General features: G+C 40.6%; 1 protein-coding gene across 1 annotated transcript in view; it reads right to left on the bottom strand.

Moving 5' to 3' along the window:
* LOC109469374 overlaps positions 1–7397 on the bottom strand; it is a 34352-nt gene extending 26955 nt beyond the window's left edge. Inside the window, exons 1-6 of the mRNA XM_019767874.1 lie at positions 7189–7397; positions 6989–7103; positions 6562–6707; positions 6100–6308; positions 5809–5929; positions 5322–5513 (exon numbers count right to left, since the gene is read on the bottom strand). Coding sequence (XP_019623433.1) covers positions 5322–5513; positions 5809–5929; positions 6100–6308; positions 6562–6707; positions 6989–7103; positions 7189–7269 — 864 coding nt within the window. The 5' untranslated portion in view covers positions 7270–7397. The remainder of the gene's footprint in view (positions 1–5321; positions 5514–5808; positions 5930–6099; positions 6309–6561; positions 6708–6988; positions 7104–7188) is intronic.
* Positions 7398–20955: the final 13558 nt, after the last annotated feature.

Below are 20955 nucleotides of genomic sequence, written 5' to 3'. Positions count from 1 at the left end.
ATCTATCTTCCACAGATCCGAAAGAGATACCGGAAGCGGGATTTTACGGATCACGGTTCTGCAGATTCGAAAACGATACCAGAAGCTGGATTTTGCGGATCTATCTTCCACAGATCCGAAAGAGATACCAGAAACGCAGAGAAATTTGTGAATATCAGAATTTCGCACTTGACTGACTCTTACTATGGATTCCAAGTTTCACAGATCCGAAAAAGATACCAGATGCAGATTCGCTTCCACAGATCCCAACAGATCCCACTTGGCATTCATATGACCTCATATGGATTACGAATCCCGCAGATCCGAAAAAGATACCAGAAGAGGAAATTTTCTGATCTCGCTTGCACGAAATCTGGAATTTACCAAACTTATATAGCATGGGTAATACTATCTTTCCGAGTTTAAACAATCTGCATCCCTTATAATCGGGTACCTAACACGTACATGTAACTTTCTTGAGGAAGGCAATGAAAGGAAGCAAAGTCTAAATGATGCCTCTGATTGGCCAGCTAGCGTACGCATGCGTACCGTGTTGGCGGTTAGAATGAAAACCGTTAGGAAAGTTGGCTTCGATGCAGGGGAAAACTAGAGAGAAATCAGGCGTTTGTATCGCTTTTTTTCGTGATACCATGATGCCATAACCAGTCTACCATGATCGGTCATCGAGTTTGGACAGGATTGATAGTGTTTGGACAGGAGGGGGATGTGATGTCAATTCAAACGCACAGAATAGTGACGTGTGTAGCAAGCTTCGGCGCCCCCTCCCCCTTGCACGGCGGCCCTGCGCACTTGATCCAACACATCGGGCGTTTGGTAAGTTCAGTTATCATACCTATTTGGTTATTGATATGTCGCTGCCAGAAACATTATAAAATGCATGTCTCTAACTAACCTGCCCCCTCCACATTATAGATGAAAGGTTTTTAGGGGCTTGTCTTTGTAGGGTAGCAACTTGTTCATACTTTCTAACGGTCAATAGGCATTCGTGCCGGGCCAATCTCGTCTTGACAAAAATAGGGAGCAGTTTTTAAAAAAAGTGTTCAGTATTTTTATTGTATTCAGGTATAGTCAATTTGTCAATTCCTTTATTATATGTCTGGTAGAAATTTTGATCAAGTTATATGTTACTTTTTGTCCATTGAAGATGCCCAAGTTTTCTGACCAATGTAATTTGCAAACAGCAGGGAGTACTACAGGCGGAGCCTCCTCATCTCGAAGACGTTTATATAAAGACATGGGACGTTTTGTCACCTGTGTATTTGTTTACCTTTTTATACCTCCAGGATGTATGTGACAATGTTTTGCTAGTCTGTCTTATGATGTATTAAATGATCCATGGCTTTTTTGCCAACAGAAACTGGATCATCGCCTTGAAGGTGAAGAAACCATACAGTAAGCGGCTCAAGCTCAAGCTGTCCGGAGTACATGTCACCAGACGAGCCAGTTTATGATGAAAATGGAAATATTTTTTTACTAAGGCCATTCTTTGGCTGCCCACATCTACAAAATACAAAAGTGAGCTCGACCAAAAATTTGAAACTTCATACTAAAGTGAACAGGTAAAACGGCAGTGAACAAAGAGGGTACCTGGCCCAGTGACCCTTCTTCCACTTCCAAGTCTAAAAATCCCATCATGTTAGAGTTGAATCAATGGATTTCTAAATGTTAACTTAGGTCCAGTATTATTTCTGGTGAATTTTCTGAGGCCAGTGAAACACGTTTTCCATGATTTGTGTCCGAATATGTACCCCAAGTTCACTCTTTGGGGGTAACTTTTCAGTGGACAGAAATGTTTGTTACAGTTTTTGTTAGTTCACTATGATTTGTGTATGGATATGTACCCCAAGTGTAAAGGCATAGCTAACTATTTTAGGGTAACTTTGGGCAGAATAATGTTTATTAAAGTTTTTGTTTGTTTACTATGACCTCAAGTGTAAAGGCATAGCTTACTGTTAGGGGGTAACGTTGGACAGAAATATTTGTTACAGTTTTTGTAAGTGGTAACTTGTGGATAACTATGTACCCCAAATGTAAGGACATAGCTGTCCACTTAGGAGTGGTAATTGCACACGATATGTTTCAGGCTATACTGTGTATTGATAATAAACTATTTAGTTGCAGGAGCTCCTATTAAGCCTGTACGTATCCGAATGTATCCTGAATGGGAATATGGTGAAGGTATTAAAGTTCAAATCCTGAGTTACGCATTTGTCAGGGGTCATTTCTGTACGAATCCCGGGCAAATCCGAGCGTATTCTGTGTGGAATATATACTATAAGAATCCCGTTTTTCGGATTTGTACGGAATAGGTTCCGGATTGCAGTAACCGATGTTTCGGATTTTCTGGCGGATTCCATTCTGATCCGTCAGTATCCGCTTGTATCTGCGAAAAATACGGACAAATCCCGGTACGCATCTGCTTGAATCCGAGGCCATTTCGTGCAGTGTGACAGACGACCATCGAAACGTTGAACTTGTAAAATTATTGGTTAAAAAAGGAACCATGTTACACAATCACGATGGTCAAATCGGGTCGAATTTTTCCTAACACGCTGCTCATGAATATTCACTGTCAATCATTCATTTAGCCATTGACAACAGTAGCTGATTGGTTCGCAGGTTTGCAGGCGGGGACAAGAAATGTTTTGATCGCTCCTCGCCCAGCAAGATTTTCCCGCGAGCTTGTCTTTTGATATGCGTGCCTCGTCTCCGCCCCTATTGTTCTTCGCTTCGCACGTTTTAACAATGCCTCGGCCTTCATCTGTGTCTTCAATTTTACCTCTAGGGTTACTGTAATTCCTGATTTGTTAAATTTCAGTTAATTTTAGGACTTAAGCAGTCACTATTCCATCGCTATAAAAGATTTCACCGCAAGTGTTTGATCTTTCCATCCCCTCCCCGAATCTTGCTGGACTATACAAGCTCGTTACGATCGATTACGTTACGATCGCAAATCACGCCTCACAAGTTCTTGACTACAATTTGAACACAACGTACATGTAATTCGTACAGTAACAAACAATACACTGGTGGTCATCAAAAAATAAAAATTTATTGTACAAAAAGTATTTGTTTTTTGTACAAATGCCGTGAATAAACATACAGGAAAAAGCATGAAGCAATGGCGTCACTGCTACGCTTTGAACTTTCACGGCTTGTTTACACTATGGCTTTTATGAATATTAGCTCATAATTACGGCTTAGAAGATATCTATAAATCTACAGACACAGCAAGGCGTTCATCTTGTGCAACTAGGAGACAATATCGAAAAAAAATGAGACTTACTAAAGCCAGCGTCATCCATTGAAGCGTCCAGAAAAGAAACAAAATGGCCGCCCGGAAACACATACTCATGAAGTTACACAGCTTTACAAACGACTTACGGCTACGAGAAATGCGACATAAATTTGTTATATTCCGGGGTAAAGGTTCAGTCGAAAGTTTAGTGGCATGTGTACTTCAAAATGTAAAGCGTTAGTGTGCTACGGCTGTAAGACGGAACGGAAATTCGGAAACAAATAATTTGCAGGCATAGTCAAAGAAAGGAACAAAATGCCGCCACAATTTTGAAAGCATTCGAGTCAACATTTGCGCCAAAAATACGATCAAACGTTAGAATCAAAGGCTATGGTGTCTGTATGTCTTTCTTAATTGCGTCCTGGATGGTATTTACCCCTATCCAAGGGCGGGCGATGACGCCGGGCTTGGCTGTAAGCTGGTCCACGGGCGCCCCAAAATTGACAAACTTGGCGTGCATGCAGCGGCTTGCTGGTACCCTGGAATCCAAACTCGCTGTCCGGGCCGCAAAAGCCCTTCGCCCGCTGGTGTAAATTACCGCTACGGGGGAGTCAAGCCCGGGGGGGGTTTGGCTGGCCTTCGGGCTCAACTCCCCCGTAGCGGTAATTTAGGCAGGCGGGCGAAGGGCTCTCGGCTGCCGAAGGAAAAAGGCTAACGGCCCGATACTAGTTTGGCATCCAGGGTAGCTTGCTGGCGACGGCACGCGGTGCGTGACACTATTACGGACTTTTTGCCCATGAAGTCCCAATTTATTTTGGATTTATATTTGGTCTTCCCCGTAAACTGTCGACATTTTCTTTTTGTTTTTATGTATTTTTAATGCTGTTGTTGTTCTTGTCCTTGTTTATCGTCTATCGTTTTTTTATTAAATGCACTAGCCGTGTTCGCTAAAATCTAGTGCCGTGAGCTTGCCCATAATTTTTCCCCAACCGCGATACTTGAGTAATTTCTAAACCGGGATACTAGCAACATCGTTTTAATCCCTTCTACGACGTCAAGATTTTTAGACCGCCCAAAACCCACAACCTTCTAGTCGGAACAGATTTTTGGTCAATTCTCACTTTTAAAACTGCCGCGCCTCTCGATCTCAAGCTTGGAAAACAATAGCGGTCCGGCCAGGATTTGCATGTAACTGCACTCGAGAACAATGAAGCCCGATAATCAGTCTCTTTGAGGGACGCCGCCGTAGCTGATTATAGCTGAAAACAAAGTCTTACTTCCACGTGAAAGCTCTGAGTAAAGGGTACATGTAATATTTTGGCCCATAACTTTTGATCTAATAAGGATTTTTTTGACGAAAACACCAAAAATCGAAAGGGCACAGTCCCGCCGCCATCTTGATGACGCGTTCTTGTTGTTCTATGGAGGCTCACGGGAATTATACCCCAATCTAGGCCGAAATCTACCCCGAAATTTACGTAAATGATCTTAGATTTCGCAGACATCGAGTTTAATACCATAGAATTAAAAAATTATTGGTGAGATTATAGATTAGGACTTCAACTAATGTTTAGTGCGTAAATTGGAAAAAAAATCCTTATTAGAAAGGTCACAAGGTTCAAAGTTCAATTGCCAAAAGTTGCCGGAACTAAACACTAGCGTAAGAAGGGCTTTTTGAACGCTGTAATTTGCTGTCACGTTTTTACTTCTTCTTATTTACAAAGTCAACCTGTCTTCTTTTCGATTCTTACTGTAGTTTCTCGACATGATATTCCGATCATGCGTTATTTTGAGAGATATTTGCAGTATTTACTTGTGTATAGTGCCTGGGTACAGGCACGAGGTAGGCACCCCGCGGTGAGTGGGCGGCGCACTCAGCCATAGCAACGCGGACAAAAGGCTAGCAACCGGACCATCGTGAATTACCAAAAAGTGTTTAAAAATACCGATAATGTATGTTTACGCATGACACTAAAAACAAACGCTGCATTAGTGAAGCAAAGGTAAAAAGAAAATTTACAGCAAAAGGGTGATGACACGAAGCGTCTGTGCAACACTACCCTGCATGATAAAGTCCACAAACCTGGAACCTTCCTTGTGTTTGCAGCATGGCGTTGTTGGTGACCGTGATGATGATGTAATAGTCGTGGTCGTGGGTCCCCTGTGAGATGTTCATCTTGTTTTTGTCCGGTTTAAAGTCGTGGTCACGGAAGTAGCACTCTTCATCTTTGGGGATGCAGGTACAAAATGGAGGGGGGCACTCGGGATGGAGAGTCTATGTGAGTTGGGCAAATTCATGGTGTTAGTGAACCTTGGATAGAGAGACTTTGGGGCCTCTTACCATTGTTCTATTGGCTCGGAATTTACATAATATACGTCATTTGAAAGCTTATATACATGATTCAAATACATTGAAGTTATACGTCTTGTGAATTAAAGACTTCGGATACCACCTATGGTATCGTGATCGGAAGCTATCTAAAGAATAGAACATAGTTTGAACTTTTTAAGAAAATCGTTTTTAATTTTGATAAACTTTGAATTTAATTCCTAATAGAGGTTTAGCTCACGGAAGGCCTCCTGACAGTGACCTGTCCCTCCCCATGGACGACTGTCGGGTCTGCCATGTCGTGTAACTCCCAGTGGATGTTATGAATGCCGCTGTGATCATCGTACGCTGTGACAACGACTCTGCAGTGAAACAATTTGAACTGCTGGTTACTGATTCAAATGACGCTATATTATCAGTAAAACGTAGCAACATAACCAAAAGGCATTTTCCTGGTAACAATTGGCGAGTAGGCGCTACCCTACATAATACAACAATAGAAAGAATTCCAATCTATGAAAAATAACCTTACGTCATCTCAAAAAGATCTTGTGAGTGATGTACTGCCAAAGTGTGTACTCCGCCTCGTGACAGAAAAATGCTCTCCAGCACGGGAGGAGATGAGTCCACGTGAATGGTGACGTAATCGTCGAGAAAGTTGCTCATGACGTCAAAAGCACGAACCCAGAAACGGACCGTGTCTCCGTCTTCTCTAGGGACGTCACGACTTTGTCTTTGTAACTGGAAAGGTTGACGTAATTACTATCTGTAACCATGAAATTAAGTACCCAAAAGCAAAAAGATAGCATCATTTATTAATCTATATTCTAAAATGTCCCTCTCCTCCAGTTCAAAGTTAGAGTTCAAATCTGACCAGAGTTCGAGTAAGTTCACTATTAGTTTGAGCATCACTATAGCTAGTAGTGCACGGCGTACGCAAGTTTCCTATTATTATATAGCCCTATCGCACGACGACCATAAGATCTTGCTTTACCGTCATATCTGAGACGTTCTGCCAGTTTCCCGGCGGGCTGCTGAGACTCCTCCCGCCCTGATGGTCCACAGCCCAGTCTGTCTGGAACAGCAGGATGGTGTTCACGTTCGGGATGGCTTCACGGGACCGGGTAGCTGGGGGCTGGCCTGAGAATAACAACGTAGTTCTGTTAATGTCTGTCAGTTAGCTGGGCACTTTTGTAGAGGCGTGGTCACAGAATATTGTAACTGCAAGGAGAACATGCAGTCCTTACAGTCTCTAAAATCCAATCATTCTAATCATTCAATATTAATTAATTAATTCAATATTAACTGAAATATAGCTGGAAAATATTTGCCCTATTTCAGTTATCCCAATTTCTTAGTTAAAATGAGATAACTGTGATTAAAAATCAAAGAGCACAGAGAGAAAATGCGTCCATAATTACCAGTTAGTTCTTCGTACCCAGGCAGGATGGGTGAAGGATGTTCTTCTATGGCGTTTAGAAACTTGTTGTGTTTGTGTAGTTGGTTGCAGAAGTGGTCCGGCCAGGAAATAGTCACCTGAAGGGAAGATTATGTAACACGTAAGCATGCTGTAGAAACTCTGAAAATTGACAAATTGGCACAACACAATACGGTACATCACCTGTGGTCCATTTCCCGTGGCGTCTTGTAGGTTGGTTTGCCACACCCTTCCGGTGACGTTAGAGGCTGACTCCGCCCACATGGGATGGTGCCCGGATGTGTCAGCCTGAACTGTACTGTTGTCGTCATAGATGAGGAACCTCCGTGTGATGACGAAGTTCCCGTCATTCGGCCCGCAGCCGTCCTCAACAGTCAGTACTATACTGTACACTCCTGTGGTGAAGTGGAAACGTCTGACATTAAGATGTTGTAAGTTTTGGCAAAGATAAAAATGACACATTACCACGTTATATATCACTGTCGCGTTACTGCCATGGTACTATCGCTTAACTGTCATGTTAATGTCACGTTACATTTGGTATTGCCATAGGTAACACCCATTGAATTTAGATTATATAATATTATCAAGGCCATACTATATTTTGTTAATAGATGGTAAGTATAAATGCGTGGTGTGCCCCTTGGTGGACAAAGTTTAAATAATTGTTTCAGCCAATGCACAAAAGCCATACATTGTACTCATATGTACATCTACAATAAAAAGATCATTTTAGACTTTTTTCTTGCTTTAGTAATATGAGTTATCGCACCTGGTTCAGTAAGATGAATGTTGGCTTGACTTGTCGCCGCTCCAACCCTGCCTGTCTGTCCGGGTACAGGAGACAGTCCTCTCATCCCCAGCACGTCTCCGTACGGCCGGAGTTTGAACACCTCGTACTCGTACTCTCCAATCCCCGAGTCGTCATCTCTCCAGCCGGACCAGCGTAGGGTGATGTCACCCTGGGGGTGAAGAAGATGATATACAGTGGATGGATGAGGACATTGTGAATTTCTGCCCCACTGGGTTAAATACAGGTCACATGTTGACAATCATATATTAACTTCTAGTATACTCTAGTGCATTCAACTTCCTCTCGTTTTTTTAGTAATAGTAGAAATATAGAAGGCTGTATGATTATAGTTAGAGTTGGTTTGTCGAATGCTACATAAATTTATATCTTTACTATTTAAATATTTAAAGTGGGGGAATTGTACTTAACACATAACTGAAAAGAATGCTTCTATCGCTATCATACAAAGGTAAAATTTACTTCTACTCTACCTAAACCACAATAAAACATTCTAATTAGAACTTTGTTGCACGACAATTGTAGCCGGTACAATGTTTAAAAATACGGACATGATGGAAGCTGATCTAGTATCATTGCTAATTGCTAATATCTAACAATTCTGAAAAGCTAATATACCTTCCTGGATAATTGAAAGTTAAGACACTATAACAACTAGTAAGCAGTATAACTCAATATGCTGAGGAAAGCTGTATATATATATATATATATATATATATATATATATATATATATATATATATAGATAGATAGATAGATAGATAGATAGATAGATAGATAGATAGATAGATAGATAGATAGATAGATAGAATTAGGTATTATATGAACAGGGCATGATAAAACACACATTTACTTATATGTTAAGATCAGACTGTCATTGGGTAGAGAATATGACGATCTGACATAGTCCATGCAAAGGAGGCTCTTATTTACGAAATCATTTAGTAAAAATGTATATTTCGTCAACCGGAAGAGTAAAGATCGCCTGGAAATGGTATGAGGTCGGGGAATTCTTGCTATAAGTTCATTCATTCAAATCAATTATTAACTACAATTCTTTTCACGACATCTTGATTCACAAAAGAAATTAAATTTGCTATGTTGACTGCAATATGAGTGGTGGTTTCAAGCATATTAAAACGAGTAAAACGCCATCAACATACGTTTTTGGTAATTGCTTGGCCTCTCTCCAACATAACACCAGTACAGGGTCCTCTGACTGAGCAGTGGTACGGATCGTGGAAGTCAAACGTGAAATGCGCGCTGTGGGACACCTCCCTTCCGGTGTAGTAGTGGGTGCGAATCGTGGTCCAACTGTTGTCGTAGTTATTAAGTTTGACATACCCACCGTTCGTCGCCTTTGTTGTAAAGTACACCCTATACAACGAAGAAACACACAGTTACACATCATATGTTTACCGTTACGTGTTGTATATGTACACTATACAACAAGAGTTCCGAGATCTCATACCTCCATGAAATATGGGCTTGCTTTGTCCTCATCAATTATGCAAATAGCCTCTACATTAACATAATGTATGCAAAGTGATGCAAACCTTCAAGTAACTTACACATGTTACGAGGTATAAAATTCCCATCATTCACCAATAAGGATTCACAGAATTTTCGCATTAATTATGCAAATGAGGTCATCATTTGCATAATTGGTATCTGTTGATGTTCCGCCTGCCACAGATTAAATAGATTACATGTATAGCAGTACCATTACATGAAACACTGTAATTATAGAATTTCCTCATTAATTATGAAAAATAAGTCCTCATTTGCATAACTTGCATTTAATCATGTACAACTGTCTCTCAGGTACCTACACACCAAAAATGATGAAAATACGTTGTTCCAATCTGGACTTATTGGCTTTGAAAGTTTTTACCAGAAACTAACCTGCAGTTCCAGAACAAGTTGCTAGGGGGGCCAAACTTACGCCACTTTTTCCTGACAGGATAAGCTATCTGTCACTAAAAAAGGCAAGACCATAGCTTGTTCATGACAAAAGATACAAAAACCGGAAGTTCTGCTGGTAGGTCTTGGAAAGACAAAGGTCAAGGTCAAATATGGGCCTCCTGGTGGATGACCTTGGTACTGCAGCAGAACTTCCTGTTTTTGTATCTTTTGTCCTGAACATGCTATGGTCTTGATGTTTTGGTGACTGATAGTTTTTCCTGTCACGAATAAGTGGTGTGAGTTTGGTCCCCCTAGCAGCTTGTTCCGGAACTGCAGAGCACATTCTGGCGAAATGTTTAAAAGCCAATAAGTCCAGATAGGAACAACATATTTTCATCATTTTTGGTGTGTAGGTAGCTGAGAGAGAGAGATGTGCATAATTGAATGCAAAATATGCAAATGGGGAATTTATTTGCATAATTAATAAGGAAATTCTAGAATTACAGTTTTTTACATTATACTACTTTCATACATGTAATGTATGTAACCTATGGCAGGCGGAACATCAACAAATACTAATTATGCAAATGATGACCTAATTTGCATAATTAATGCGAAAATTCTATGATTTCTTAATGGTGAATGATGGGACTATCATACTTGGGACATATGTAAGTTAATCAAAAGTTAACAGCACGGTGCATATATTATGTTAATGCGGAGGTCATTTGCATAATTAAAGAAGAAATTTACATATCAAGCCCATATTTCATGGAGGTATGAGATCTTGGAACTCTTGTTCATGGAGGTAATAATGATGGTTTCTCTCTTTCTTTTCATTGCGATATCGATAAAACAAGCAGTTGGTGTTTTGAAAACTATCACTAGATGGCCTACATGTACGTACCTGTCCCCATGCTGTGGTTCCTCTGGAATCATGACGTTCTCAGTACAGTCTTGCATGGCCGTGTTTGGCGAATTCGGGCTATTCCACTTGCACGTCAATGTCCCCGTCTGAATGGCTATATTGCCTAACAATTCAATGGTACGTGGAATAATGATAAACATCATCGCTGCTAAAATGGCCAACACAATCCAAGCATCAATCACAAACAAAATTTTTGATCAATAATGTATAATGATGTTTTAATCAAATCTTTATTTTATAGAAAACCGTGAGTAATAATGTAACGAATCAGCAGTAGACTTTATCCACACGTTTATACAATACCTCTCTCCATTCGCCAATCGGCCGAAGCCGCGATCACCCCTATCCTGTACCTATTGATGTAGTACTGAGTAGACGGCATCGATGGTTGGAACGAAGTCTCCCATTCGGCCTAGTGTATAACACAGTATTGCATTTCAACTGCAATATTATTAGCACTTTAGAAACCTGCAAAAACCAAATATTTTAGTGGGGTAGGCTGGCGTAAGGATAGAGCGTTCGGCTCGGGACCAGTTCGAATCCTGCCATGCCACCGATCTTGTGCCCTAGGAGAAGGCACTTTAAACGACTTTCCTAACTTCAAATGAGTAAGTGAAAATGAGTATGTCTATTGTCCGGTCATGCGTTTGTCGTCTGCGTTAGTGGCAGCATAAAGTAAGTTAAGGAAGCTTCACTGCATCAGTTTGGATAGGCTATCGTGTAAGCTATATAATAATAGCGTTAATGGCCCGCCCTTTCGCTGCGCTCACTTGGTGGCTTGATGAGGTGGTTATAGCACCTGACAAGGCTTTATCATACCATATTCACCTCAAGGCGGGTCATTAACCCTAAGGCTTACTTAAAGTTTCATTACATGGGAAGGGTGTATTTTTGTCCAAACATCTTTGTTTATTAAATAATTGCCTATCGCATTTGCCTACTCTCATGCGCTGTCTTTGAACAGTTCACACTGATTAGGTGAATCTGATCTTCAGAATTCATACAAATAAGGAAATACCTCAAACTGCATAGTCGATGCAGTTAACCTAAGGTTCGTCCAGGATGTGGATGTAGCTGACGTTGTCCTGCAGTCAGCCTCCACTGTGTCCTTCTCAGTACCGTTCTCAACTCGTTTTATTTTCCCCAGGCAATATTGCATGGTGGGTGGGACACTAACTACATAATTAAACATATTTATGAAAATTGGTAATTGCAATAATGGTAATCTTTTTTCCATAAAATACATCCTGTCATGTTGACGATCAGCTTTGCTAGATATAATAAGAGGTAAACTGACATTATTTGTTTATGCCAGATTTTGTTTACAGAAGACAGTACTGGTACAGGAAGTGAAGAGCCCTTCACACTTAGTGAGAATCAAAAGGAGTCAAATTTCGCACAGAACCAGGCAGAACAACGAATTGTTAAAATCGTGCAACTCTAGTCATATCCATAACCCTAGTCAAAACCCTAGTCATATCCCTTCACACTTGGGGAGGAAAGAGCCAGAATTAAATTCCATCATAATTCTTTGCATATAAACCTCGCTATTTCAAGTGCATTGTTAAAAAAGTGCTTTATTCGAAATATTAGGGCGAGTTCGCTTCTCCCTCGAATGCGATCAGAATGTTTTGAACGCTGCTCGAATCGTTAGGAATATTTAGAATGCTGCCAAACCTCAATTAGAATAAACTTCAATCAATTTCTGTGAGCGTTGAAAGAGGCAATGCTTCGCTTACTTGTCAAACAGTTTTGACCACCGAAATTTGCAGCACATCTACACGACCCCGGGCGGTTTGAAGATCCACAGCTTCCAGGGTAGCAGAAGATGCGTCGCCACGAACACAGCTCTGGAATAAGGTGAAATACAGGCCATGAGTCACCATGCTGCTTTGATTTGTTTATTTGTGCATTTAAAAAAGTAATATACGTGTAGTTTCTTTTGTCATATGAAAACAAAATTGGTTTTCCTGTTCCTTTCATGACTGTAAAGTTCATCTATCCCATACTAGCCACCCAATCTTGTGTTAGTAGTAATAGAATTATGAAAGCGAAAAGATCTATTACCAAGTACAACACACCTGCAGTTCAAAAGAGAGATGTTACGAGGTTCACACTTCTTCTTGAATAAAAAAAACTATCAAATACTAGTACCAAGACATTGGGTCCATATTTTAAAACAAAAACTACTAAACTAAACGTTCTGTTGTAGTACGAAAAAGAAATTTAAGCGATTTATCAAATCATTTTTTCGTTTTGCAATTCAAGGCACATATAACACATAAAATAACAAAACAATTCATCAGCAACCTCTTCAGTTAAACTTTTAACAACAAAAACAGAAAAAAAATGTAAAGCCACAAAATGAACTCTAACTAAAGCATATCTGAAGGTAAAAAGTTCAATGTGAAGGTATGTAAGTTCCTGAAACTTACTTATGTATCGAGGATTAGGGCGAAATCAGTTATGACACACCTGTGCAGGTTCGTCCGTCAGTCGACAGTTGGTAGGCTTGAATGCCAGGACCGCGGTGGTACAAACATTGGACACACCGGGAATCATAGGGACTTGTACAGGCGTGATCATCACAGTTCGTGACAAACCTACGACAGTCTAAAAAAAAGGTAAATTACACAGGATATACTTAATGAAAAGCTAATCTAAACCGAACAATATTTTATTCTTTTTAAATTGGGGCATCGAATTCGACAGAATGTATTGAGTTGGATGAGATACCTAGAGAAATAACGTAGCCTGACCGAAATTTTAATTTTAGATCATAATTATTTACTAGCAGGGGAATAAACGGAATCCTATTTATGTTAGGAAGCTTTACGTAAGTATAATCAAGGTAAGGATAATACAAAGGGTTCAATATTGTCTTTCAAAGAATGCATAAAAGCATCTACAGGCTAAATCTATTTTCAAGCACCTACCAGGACATGCTCCTTGAGATAGATATTTTCCTGTTAGACAACTTTCACACCAGGTGCAGAAGTAATATCCACCAACAAAATTGCCCTCAGGGCAATTTGAGGCATCATGGCACCATTTCCACCCGATGCAATCATCACACCCAGAAGGACAGGCTAAAATGTTGCAGAGATAAAAGAGAAAAATGAATTTACAGATACATGAATAACGTGCGTGCACATGTCTTTATGTTTGCTGTCGTTTTTATTATGTTCAACCCTATTGCGCGCTTTCTTTAATTTTCACGGCGGTCGTCATAACCAGGTCGGCCTGGCTAAAATTCGCGTTACTAGGGAGGTATCGGTACCAACGTGGCCGCGCGGGAGTCCCGGGCCGGGCCAGGGTAACGGGTAAAATTTAAAAATAAACAAAAGTAATTGGAGAGTAAATACTCGTGAAAATAAAATGCTAAAAGTGATTTTTTTTTTTACTTTAAATGCTATTCTTTCGCTGCCTTCGCTCAACGTTGTGTAAATTTGCTTCCAAGTGAGGTCAATTTCCATTGTCAAAAAGGGTTCACAAGAACAAAACGACTGATTTTAAGGGGCTCCGAACATAAAAAATAAGATTTTATTTTTTGGATTTTAGAAATATTAAAGCAGATTAAACTTTCTGGCTTAGAGCCCCATCACACTTCTGCGAATAGTCATTGCGTATAAACATCTACTTCATAATTAGAACATGGCCACTACCCCTCAGCCAATGAGAGCCCTTCATTTTCTGTGTCTATATCCCCATAGTGCAAAAAAGTGTTGTACTATCCAGAAAAGTGTGGTACTAACTGAAAAGTGTGGTACTAAAACTCATTTGCATAAAATTAGTACCACACTTTTCAGTTAGTACCACACTTTTTGGGTATAATTGAAACCAGGTCCCCCCTCTGTGCAGGCTAATCACCAAAACAGACCAGCTTTCTCGGAGTTGTTTGGCTATCCATCTGACCTGATTGGTCAGATGGACAGCCAAACAACTTCTTGAAACTGGCAAAAAGCGACACTAAACAAAGCTTTATAAAGCAAAATCAAGACAAATTTTGATATTGAATAAGTTTGAAAGATAACTTCGGGGAAATGGCCATGTTCTAAGTGACGTCAGATAGACCATGGGCTTGGGCTCGTTTACTGGGATATAGTGTTGCCCACCCACTCGGGGACTACCTGACACACTCGGCTACCGCCTCGCGATCGGGAGTCAGGCAGTCCCCTTGTGGGCGGAGCAACACTATATCCCAGTAAACTCGCCTGGCCCATGGTCTATCTATTACATAAACTACGAGACTCATTAAATAAACTGAAACCTCAAAGGGGCCAGGTCAGGCTGGGAGGGGACTTAAACTTCCCTGGTATTGACTGGAACAACACTTGTGTAAACTCTACTGCACCCTACAGTGTACTGTCGAAAAGTTTCCTTGAGTTAACACATGATTTTGGTTTAGAACAAATGGTAAACCAACCGACCCGTTGTAACAACATCTTAGACCTTTTCTTAACTAATAACTCGTCACTTGTTGACAATTGCTCACTTATCCCAGGTATAGGGGATCATATGATGGCATCCCAGTCATCACTGTTAATATTAAACTAAAAAAGGTCAAACAAACCCCCCGGATTATCTCACTTTGGGACAAAGCCAATGTAACCGCAATTAAAAAAGAGCTTAATGCATACAGCAATAACAAAACGAAACACTGAAAACTCTACAACTGAAGAACTCTACAACGAATTTGTAGATAAAATTAAACTAGTAATGGATAAGTATGTTCCATCCAAAACAGTTAATAACAATAAATCTTCACCTTGGATTAACAACAAGGTCAGGAAAATACACAGGAAGAAACAACGTGCCTATAACTCTTATCGTAAAAACCCAACCATAAACTCTTTAAACAAGTTTCGCACTCTCCGTAAACAAGCTAAGAAGACAACTAGGAAAAACTATCGTAAATATGTGAATTCAATTTGCTCCGACTCCCCTAAAAAGTTTTGGTCGCATATTAAACACCTGAAACGGGACGCGACTGGTATCCCTAGCCTTAAACAAATAGATGAATTAGAATCAGACAACAGAATCAAAGCAAACATACTTAACTCTCAATTTAGTTCTGTATTTACTAAGGAAAAGGAACAACTCCCTCACCTCCCCCGTAGTACCATTCCCACAATACCATAATTCAGCATTAATGTTAACGGAGTTACTAAACTCCTGAAAGAACTGAATCCACACAAAGCTAGTGGACCAGACGGCCTACCAGCAAGAATTCTTAAACTTGCGGCCGTAGAGATAGCCCCGGCTTTAACCTTCATCTGCCAGAAATCATTAGAAACAGGCCAAATCCCGTCCCCATGGCTACATGCCAACATCACTCCCATTTAGGCCATGTTGATTTGATTGTATGGATGACATCCTCCGGGAGCCCCAAAACTGATGCGCGCGTGCGAATTAAAAAAAAGTTTTGCAAAAAAAAGTTCTTTTCATTATGAAATCTACGTGGTCATGAGGGTTGAGCAAATGGCACAGAATATGGTTTGGCGAATAATCTAGTCTTCAAGTTCATTTCTTTACAATTTCGTCTTTTTTCGTTTGATTTTGGCATTCTACGACATTGGTATAGTTTTTATTATCATTTTTTTTAACTTATGGTATATTTTTGCTCATTTTGCAACTGTTTTGTACGATTTACAGTATGGTTGAAAACTTTTTTTTTGTGGAAACGGCCGAAAATTAATGCGCGCGTGGATGTCATCCATATAATCAAATCAACATGGCCTTATAAAAAAGGCGATAGGACGAAACCTTCTAACTATATATATCGTCCTGTCTCACTTACTTGTGTTTATAGTAAAGTTATGGAGCACATTATCCACTCACAGATAATGGACCATTTTGATATGTATTCCATTTTAACTGAAAATCAACACGACTTTAGGAAGAAGCATTTGTGTGAGACTCAACTTGTTCAAACAACCAATGATTTAGCTCTTTCCTAAGACTCCAAATCACAAACTGATCTGATCATAACTGATTTTGCCAAAGCTTTCGATAAAGTACCTCACAACCGTCTCCTCCCAAAACTACATAATTATGGTATTAGAGGCAAGCTCCTCCAGTGGATTTCTAACTTCTTAAAAAAACGTAAACAAAGGGTAGTAGTTGGGGGGGGGGCACTCTGATTGGGCAGAGTAAGGTTTCTGGAGTACCGCAGGGTACTGTACTATGACCTTTACTGTTTCTAGTATATATTAATGACCTGGCTGACAATCTTAATTCTAACATCCGGCTTTTTGCCGACAATTGTGTTATTTATAGAGAAATAAACAATGATAATGATCACACCCATCTAGAAGATGTTAAACGCATGGCAGAACAATTGGTAGATGGAATTACATCCGATCCTGACAAATGCTATGTCATGCGCTATATTCAATAAAGTATTTGAATACAAATTAGGGAGCCACACACTAGCTGAGACAAATAATCACAAATACCTGTGTTATTTTGAATAACAAACTTTCTTGGACAGAACACATCCACCATATTACTTTGAAAGCAAATAAATCATTAGGTTTTGTTAAACGCAATCTCTACAATTGTCCTAAATCAGTCAAGATGAATGCATACACTATCTTAGTCAGACCACATCTAGAATACGCTAGTGCTGCATGGGATCCGTGCTACAAGGAACATATTCATAAATAAGAATCTGTGCAGAAAAGAGCGGCCAGTACTACAAGGAACATATTCATAAATTAAAATCTGTGCAGAAAAGAGCGGCCAGTACTACAAGGAACATATTCATATATTTGAATCTGTGCAGAAAAGAGCGGCCAGTACTACAAGGAACATATTCATAAATTAGAATCTGTGCAAAAAAGAGCGGCCAGTACTACAAGGAACATATTCATAAATTAGAATCTGTGCAGAAAAGAGCGGCCAGATTCGTTTCAAATACCTATGACACATATGCCAGCACTACCAAATTGGTCACAGATTTAGGGTGGGACACATTAGAGGACAGACGCACAGCAAGTAGACTCACATTACTACAAAAAGCAAGACACTTAAAAACAGCCCTTCCGGTCAAAACCCTGTTGACGCCTATCCTGCGCCAATCGCGACACTTCAACTCAAACTCATATAAGCCACTAACATTTCATAAAGACTGTTACAAATATTCATATTTCCCACAAACTGTCAAAGACTGGAACACTCTGCCTCAAGAAATAACAGATACTGCGGAACCCACGAAGTTCAACGATGCAGTACTACAACATCTGAGGACGCAGCAATAACGCATAATACCGTTCCCGATGAAGAATAGATCTTCGTGGCGGTCGGCGGGGCACCTAAACAGCAGTTAAGAAAAACAACGATCGCGATGTCGACAAAACAGTTTATCTTTCAGTTTTTCTGTTGAAGGACAGGTAAGTGAACAACCATTTTATGTTGTCATATGTTACAAAAGGACTAGTGTTACAATGTAATAAAAAACAAAATGCCGAAGATCTCGCCACGTGCACCCTCCCTACACGTTTCCAGCACGCCTCCGGAAATTGGGGACATTGTTTTGATACAATGGAGGTGGAAACACCTCCATGGTTTTATTAAGGAGAACGTCCTTGGTTTCACTGCTCCACGGAGCTAGCTCTACGCACTGTGAATACAAATAAATGGTTCACGTCACCTTACTGCAGAATTCTATACGAAGGTGGTAATAGCTTCGAAAAAAATAATATCACTTGGAGTGCTAGTATGTTTACAACTAATAGCATTTTTATAGGATCTAGGAGCGGTCATAAGGCAAAAACCCTCGAATTACGAGGGGTGTTCAAAAAGTTCTCGGCCTCACCCAGAAAACGTCAGGGCAGTAAAATTTTTCTTACACTATTTTTTAATATAGTCCTCTCTAACTGCAATGCACTTGGTCCAGTGATGTTCCAGCTTTATTTTCCCATTGTGGAAGAAGGTTGCATCTGGACCCCCCAGATTCGCCTATACCGCATAGATGACGTCATCATTACCATCAAAACGTTGACCACATAAGTGGAACTTGAGTTTAGGAAACAGGTAGAAGTCCAAGGGTGCTAGTTCAGGTGAATTGGAAGGGTGGGGTTAGACTTCAAAGCCAAATTCGTTTGCTGCTGCCACTGACCCCTGTGTTGTGAGGACAGGTGCATTTTTATCAAGCCAGCTCGGTGCTTTCCTCTCCTTTTCTCTTTGACTGTTGTACTCAACTGTCGCAATTCTGTTTAATAGTACTCTCCATTGATGCGTTAACCCCTTCGCAGGTAGTCAATCATGATTACTTCCTTACCGTCCCAGAAAACAGAGGCAAAAACCCTGTCAACGGACGAAACTCTCTAAAACTTCTTGGGGGGCCGGGAAAAATTCTTCATTCATTGTTTGCTCTGCTGTTTTTATTCGGGCTGCAAGTGGTGAACCCAGCTCTTCTTGGGTTACAAATGTTTTGAGAAAATTGCATGGATTGGACTGAATTCGTTCCTTGAAATGTCCAGCCTGTTTAACTTCTGATGTTCAAAAAACATTAGAGGCACCCACCATGCAGACAGTTTTTTCATCCCCAGGATGTTCGACAAAACATTGTGAACTGAGTCATAACACAGGCCAAAGAACCTGCTACATGTTGGCCAGTCTCAAATCTGTCATTCAGTACCATGTGATGGATGGCCTCAACTGGATTGTCCATGGTGCTGATTTGTGGCATCCTGACATATGTTCATCTTTTGTGCTCTCCTTGCCGCGCTTATAGCTAGTAACCCACTTCTTTATAGTTGAATAAGAAGGAGAGTCATCACCAAGTGTCTTGACCATGTCTTCATGGATGTCCTTAGGAGACATCATTTTTTATCGATACACTTGATCAGAGCTCACGCGTCTGTTGCGGCCATTTTGTGATTTTCCCTCACCCGCCCCATTTTCATGGGGCGTCACGTGCTTATTAATGAATATAAAAATTTGAATTTTTGTGTGCAGTGATGTAAGACGTCATAGTATACAGCTATACCAAAGAATAGGAGTTTGACCTTTATTTTCTAGGTGAGGCCGAGAACTTTTTGAACACCCCTCGTATTTAACTGAAAAAAATCAACATACGAGCATCATATATTGTACTGCCGTGGTTACAGTTGGCAGGGCATTTGTCCCAGAAACCGTCTGGAAGACCAAATGACTCTCCCCATATTGCTGCTGCTACCAGGAATAGGCGGAAACACGTGATGATCTGAAAGGAAGCAAAATGTGAATTCTGTCAATATTTTCTCCTTGCATTGATTTGTTGCTTTGTCGGACGTTAAGAAAAGATTAATGAGCCGCCACTGTGTGTGTATATAGTGTCATATGACTTTTAATCGGTCAACACATTCTGGCTATATGATAACAAGCAACGGACCATGTCACGACTGATTCACATCACCCTGGGCACGAGATCGACCTCTGACAGACGACAATGTAGTGTCTGTCCACAATTTTTGACAGGAGTCAGTATGCGTCAAAACGGTCATCGACGAAGTAGACTTAGGCCCGATTTACACGTGCGTCGTTTATATCTGTTGGGCGTAAAACGACGCGAGCGCGCACGCGGCGCCGCACTGCGCGTTCTGTGCGACAGATTTTTTAGCTCCGCCACAGACGCGCGGCGCCGCGCGGCGGTTTTCCTGTGGCACCTCCAGTAGTTGCCACAGAAAAATGACGCGCGGCGCCGCTATGATCATGACGTTACTGCACTATCGCAATTGTCGAAGTATGTCGTACTATTCCAATGCCGTAGGATCTCCAAGTTATTAAGGCCACAACAAGTAAATATCACGGATGGCATCCAGCCTACACTACAAATTTAGTGCGATAGGTCGAAGAAAAAACAAGGCGAGCCCAACAAAACAAGATCAAAGCATTTTCAACTTTTGACATTAACTTTAAGTTGTTAGATATTAGTTAAGAACTAGAGTTATGTTGCCATAATCGTGAGTGAATGATATGTTGCCATGTACTGAGCGTCGCAACCGATGGTCATTGTCTAATACCGAGCGGTCTGCTCCCAACCTAACGCCGATCTCATTTGGGGGTGGTCGGGGACAAAGTTGTGGAAGGGTCACGAATGTGGCACAAGGGATCCACTGTCAGTGTAATGTGTAAACTGGGTTTTAAATGACAGTAGAGTGACAGTACTAATGATAGAGCCAAGCCACTTTAACATTGATATTCTTAATATTCAAGTTGCTAAGAAGGTCAGGCTTCCAGAGCTAATATGGATGTAACAGTTCTTACCCGTTTTGTCATTGCTGTATGTCGACTTTAGTAGCAGAACCCTCTTTTGTAG

The sequence above is a fragment of the Branchiostoma belcheri genome, unplaced genomic scaffold (assembly GCF_001625305.1).
Source record: "Branchiostoma belcheri isolate BF01 breed outbred unplaced genomic scaffold, Haploidv18h27 scaffold200, whole genome shotgun sequence".
Taxonomy (NCBI): domain Eukaryota; kingdom Metazoa; phylum Chordata; class Leptocardii; order Amphioxiformes; family Branchiostomatidae; genus Branchiostoma; species Branchiostoma belcheri.
The sequence above is the reverse complement of the archived record's forward strand: the minus strand, read 5'-3'. Positions and strand labels throughout refer to the sequence as shown.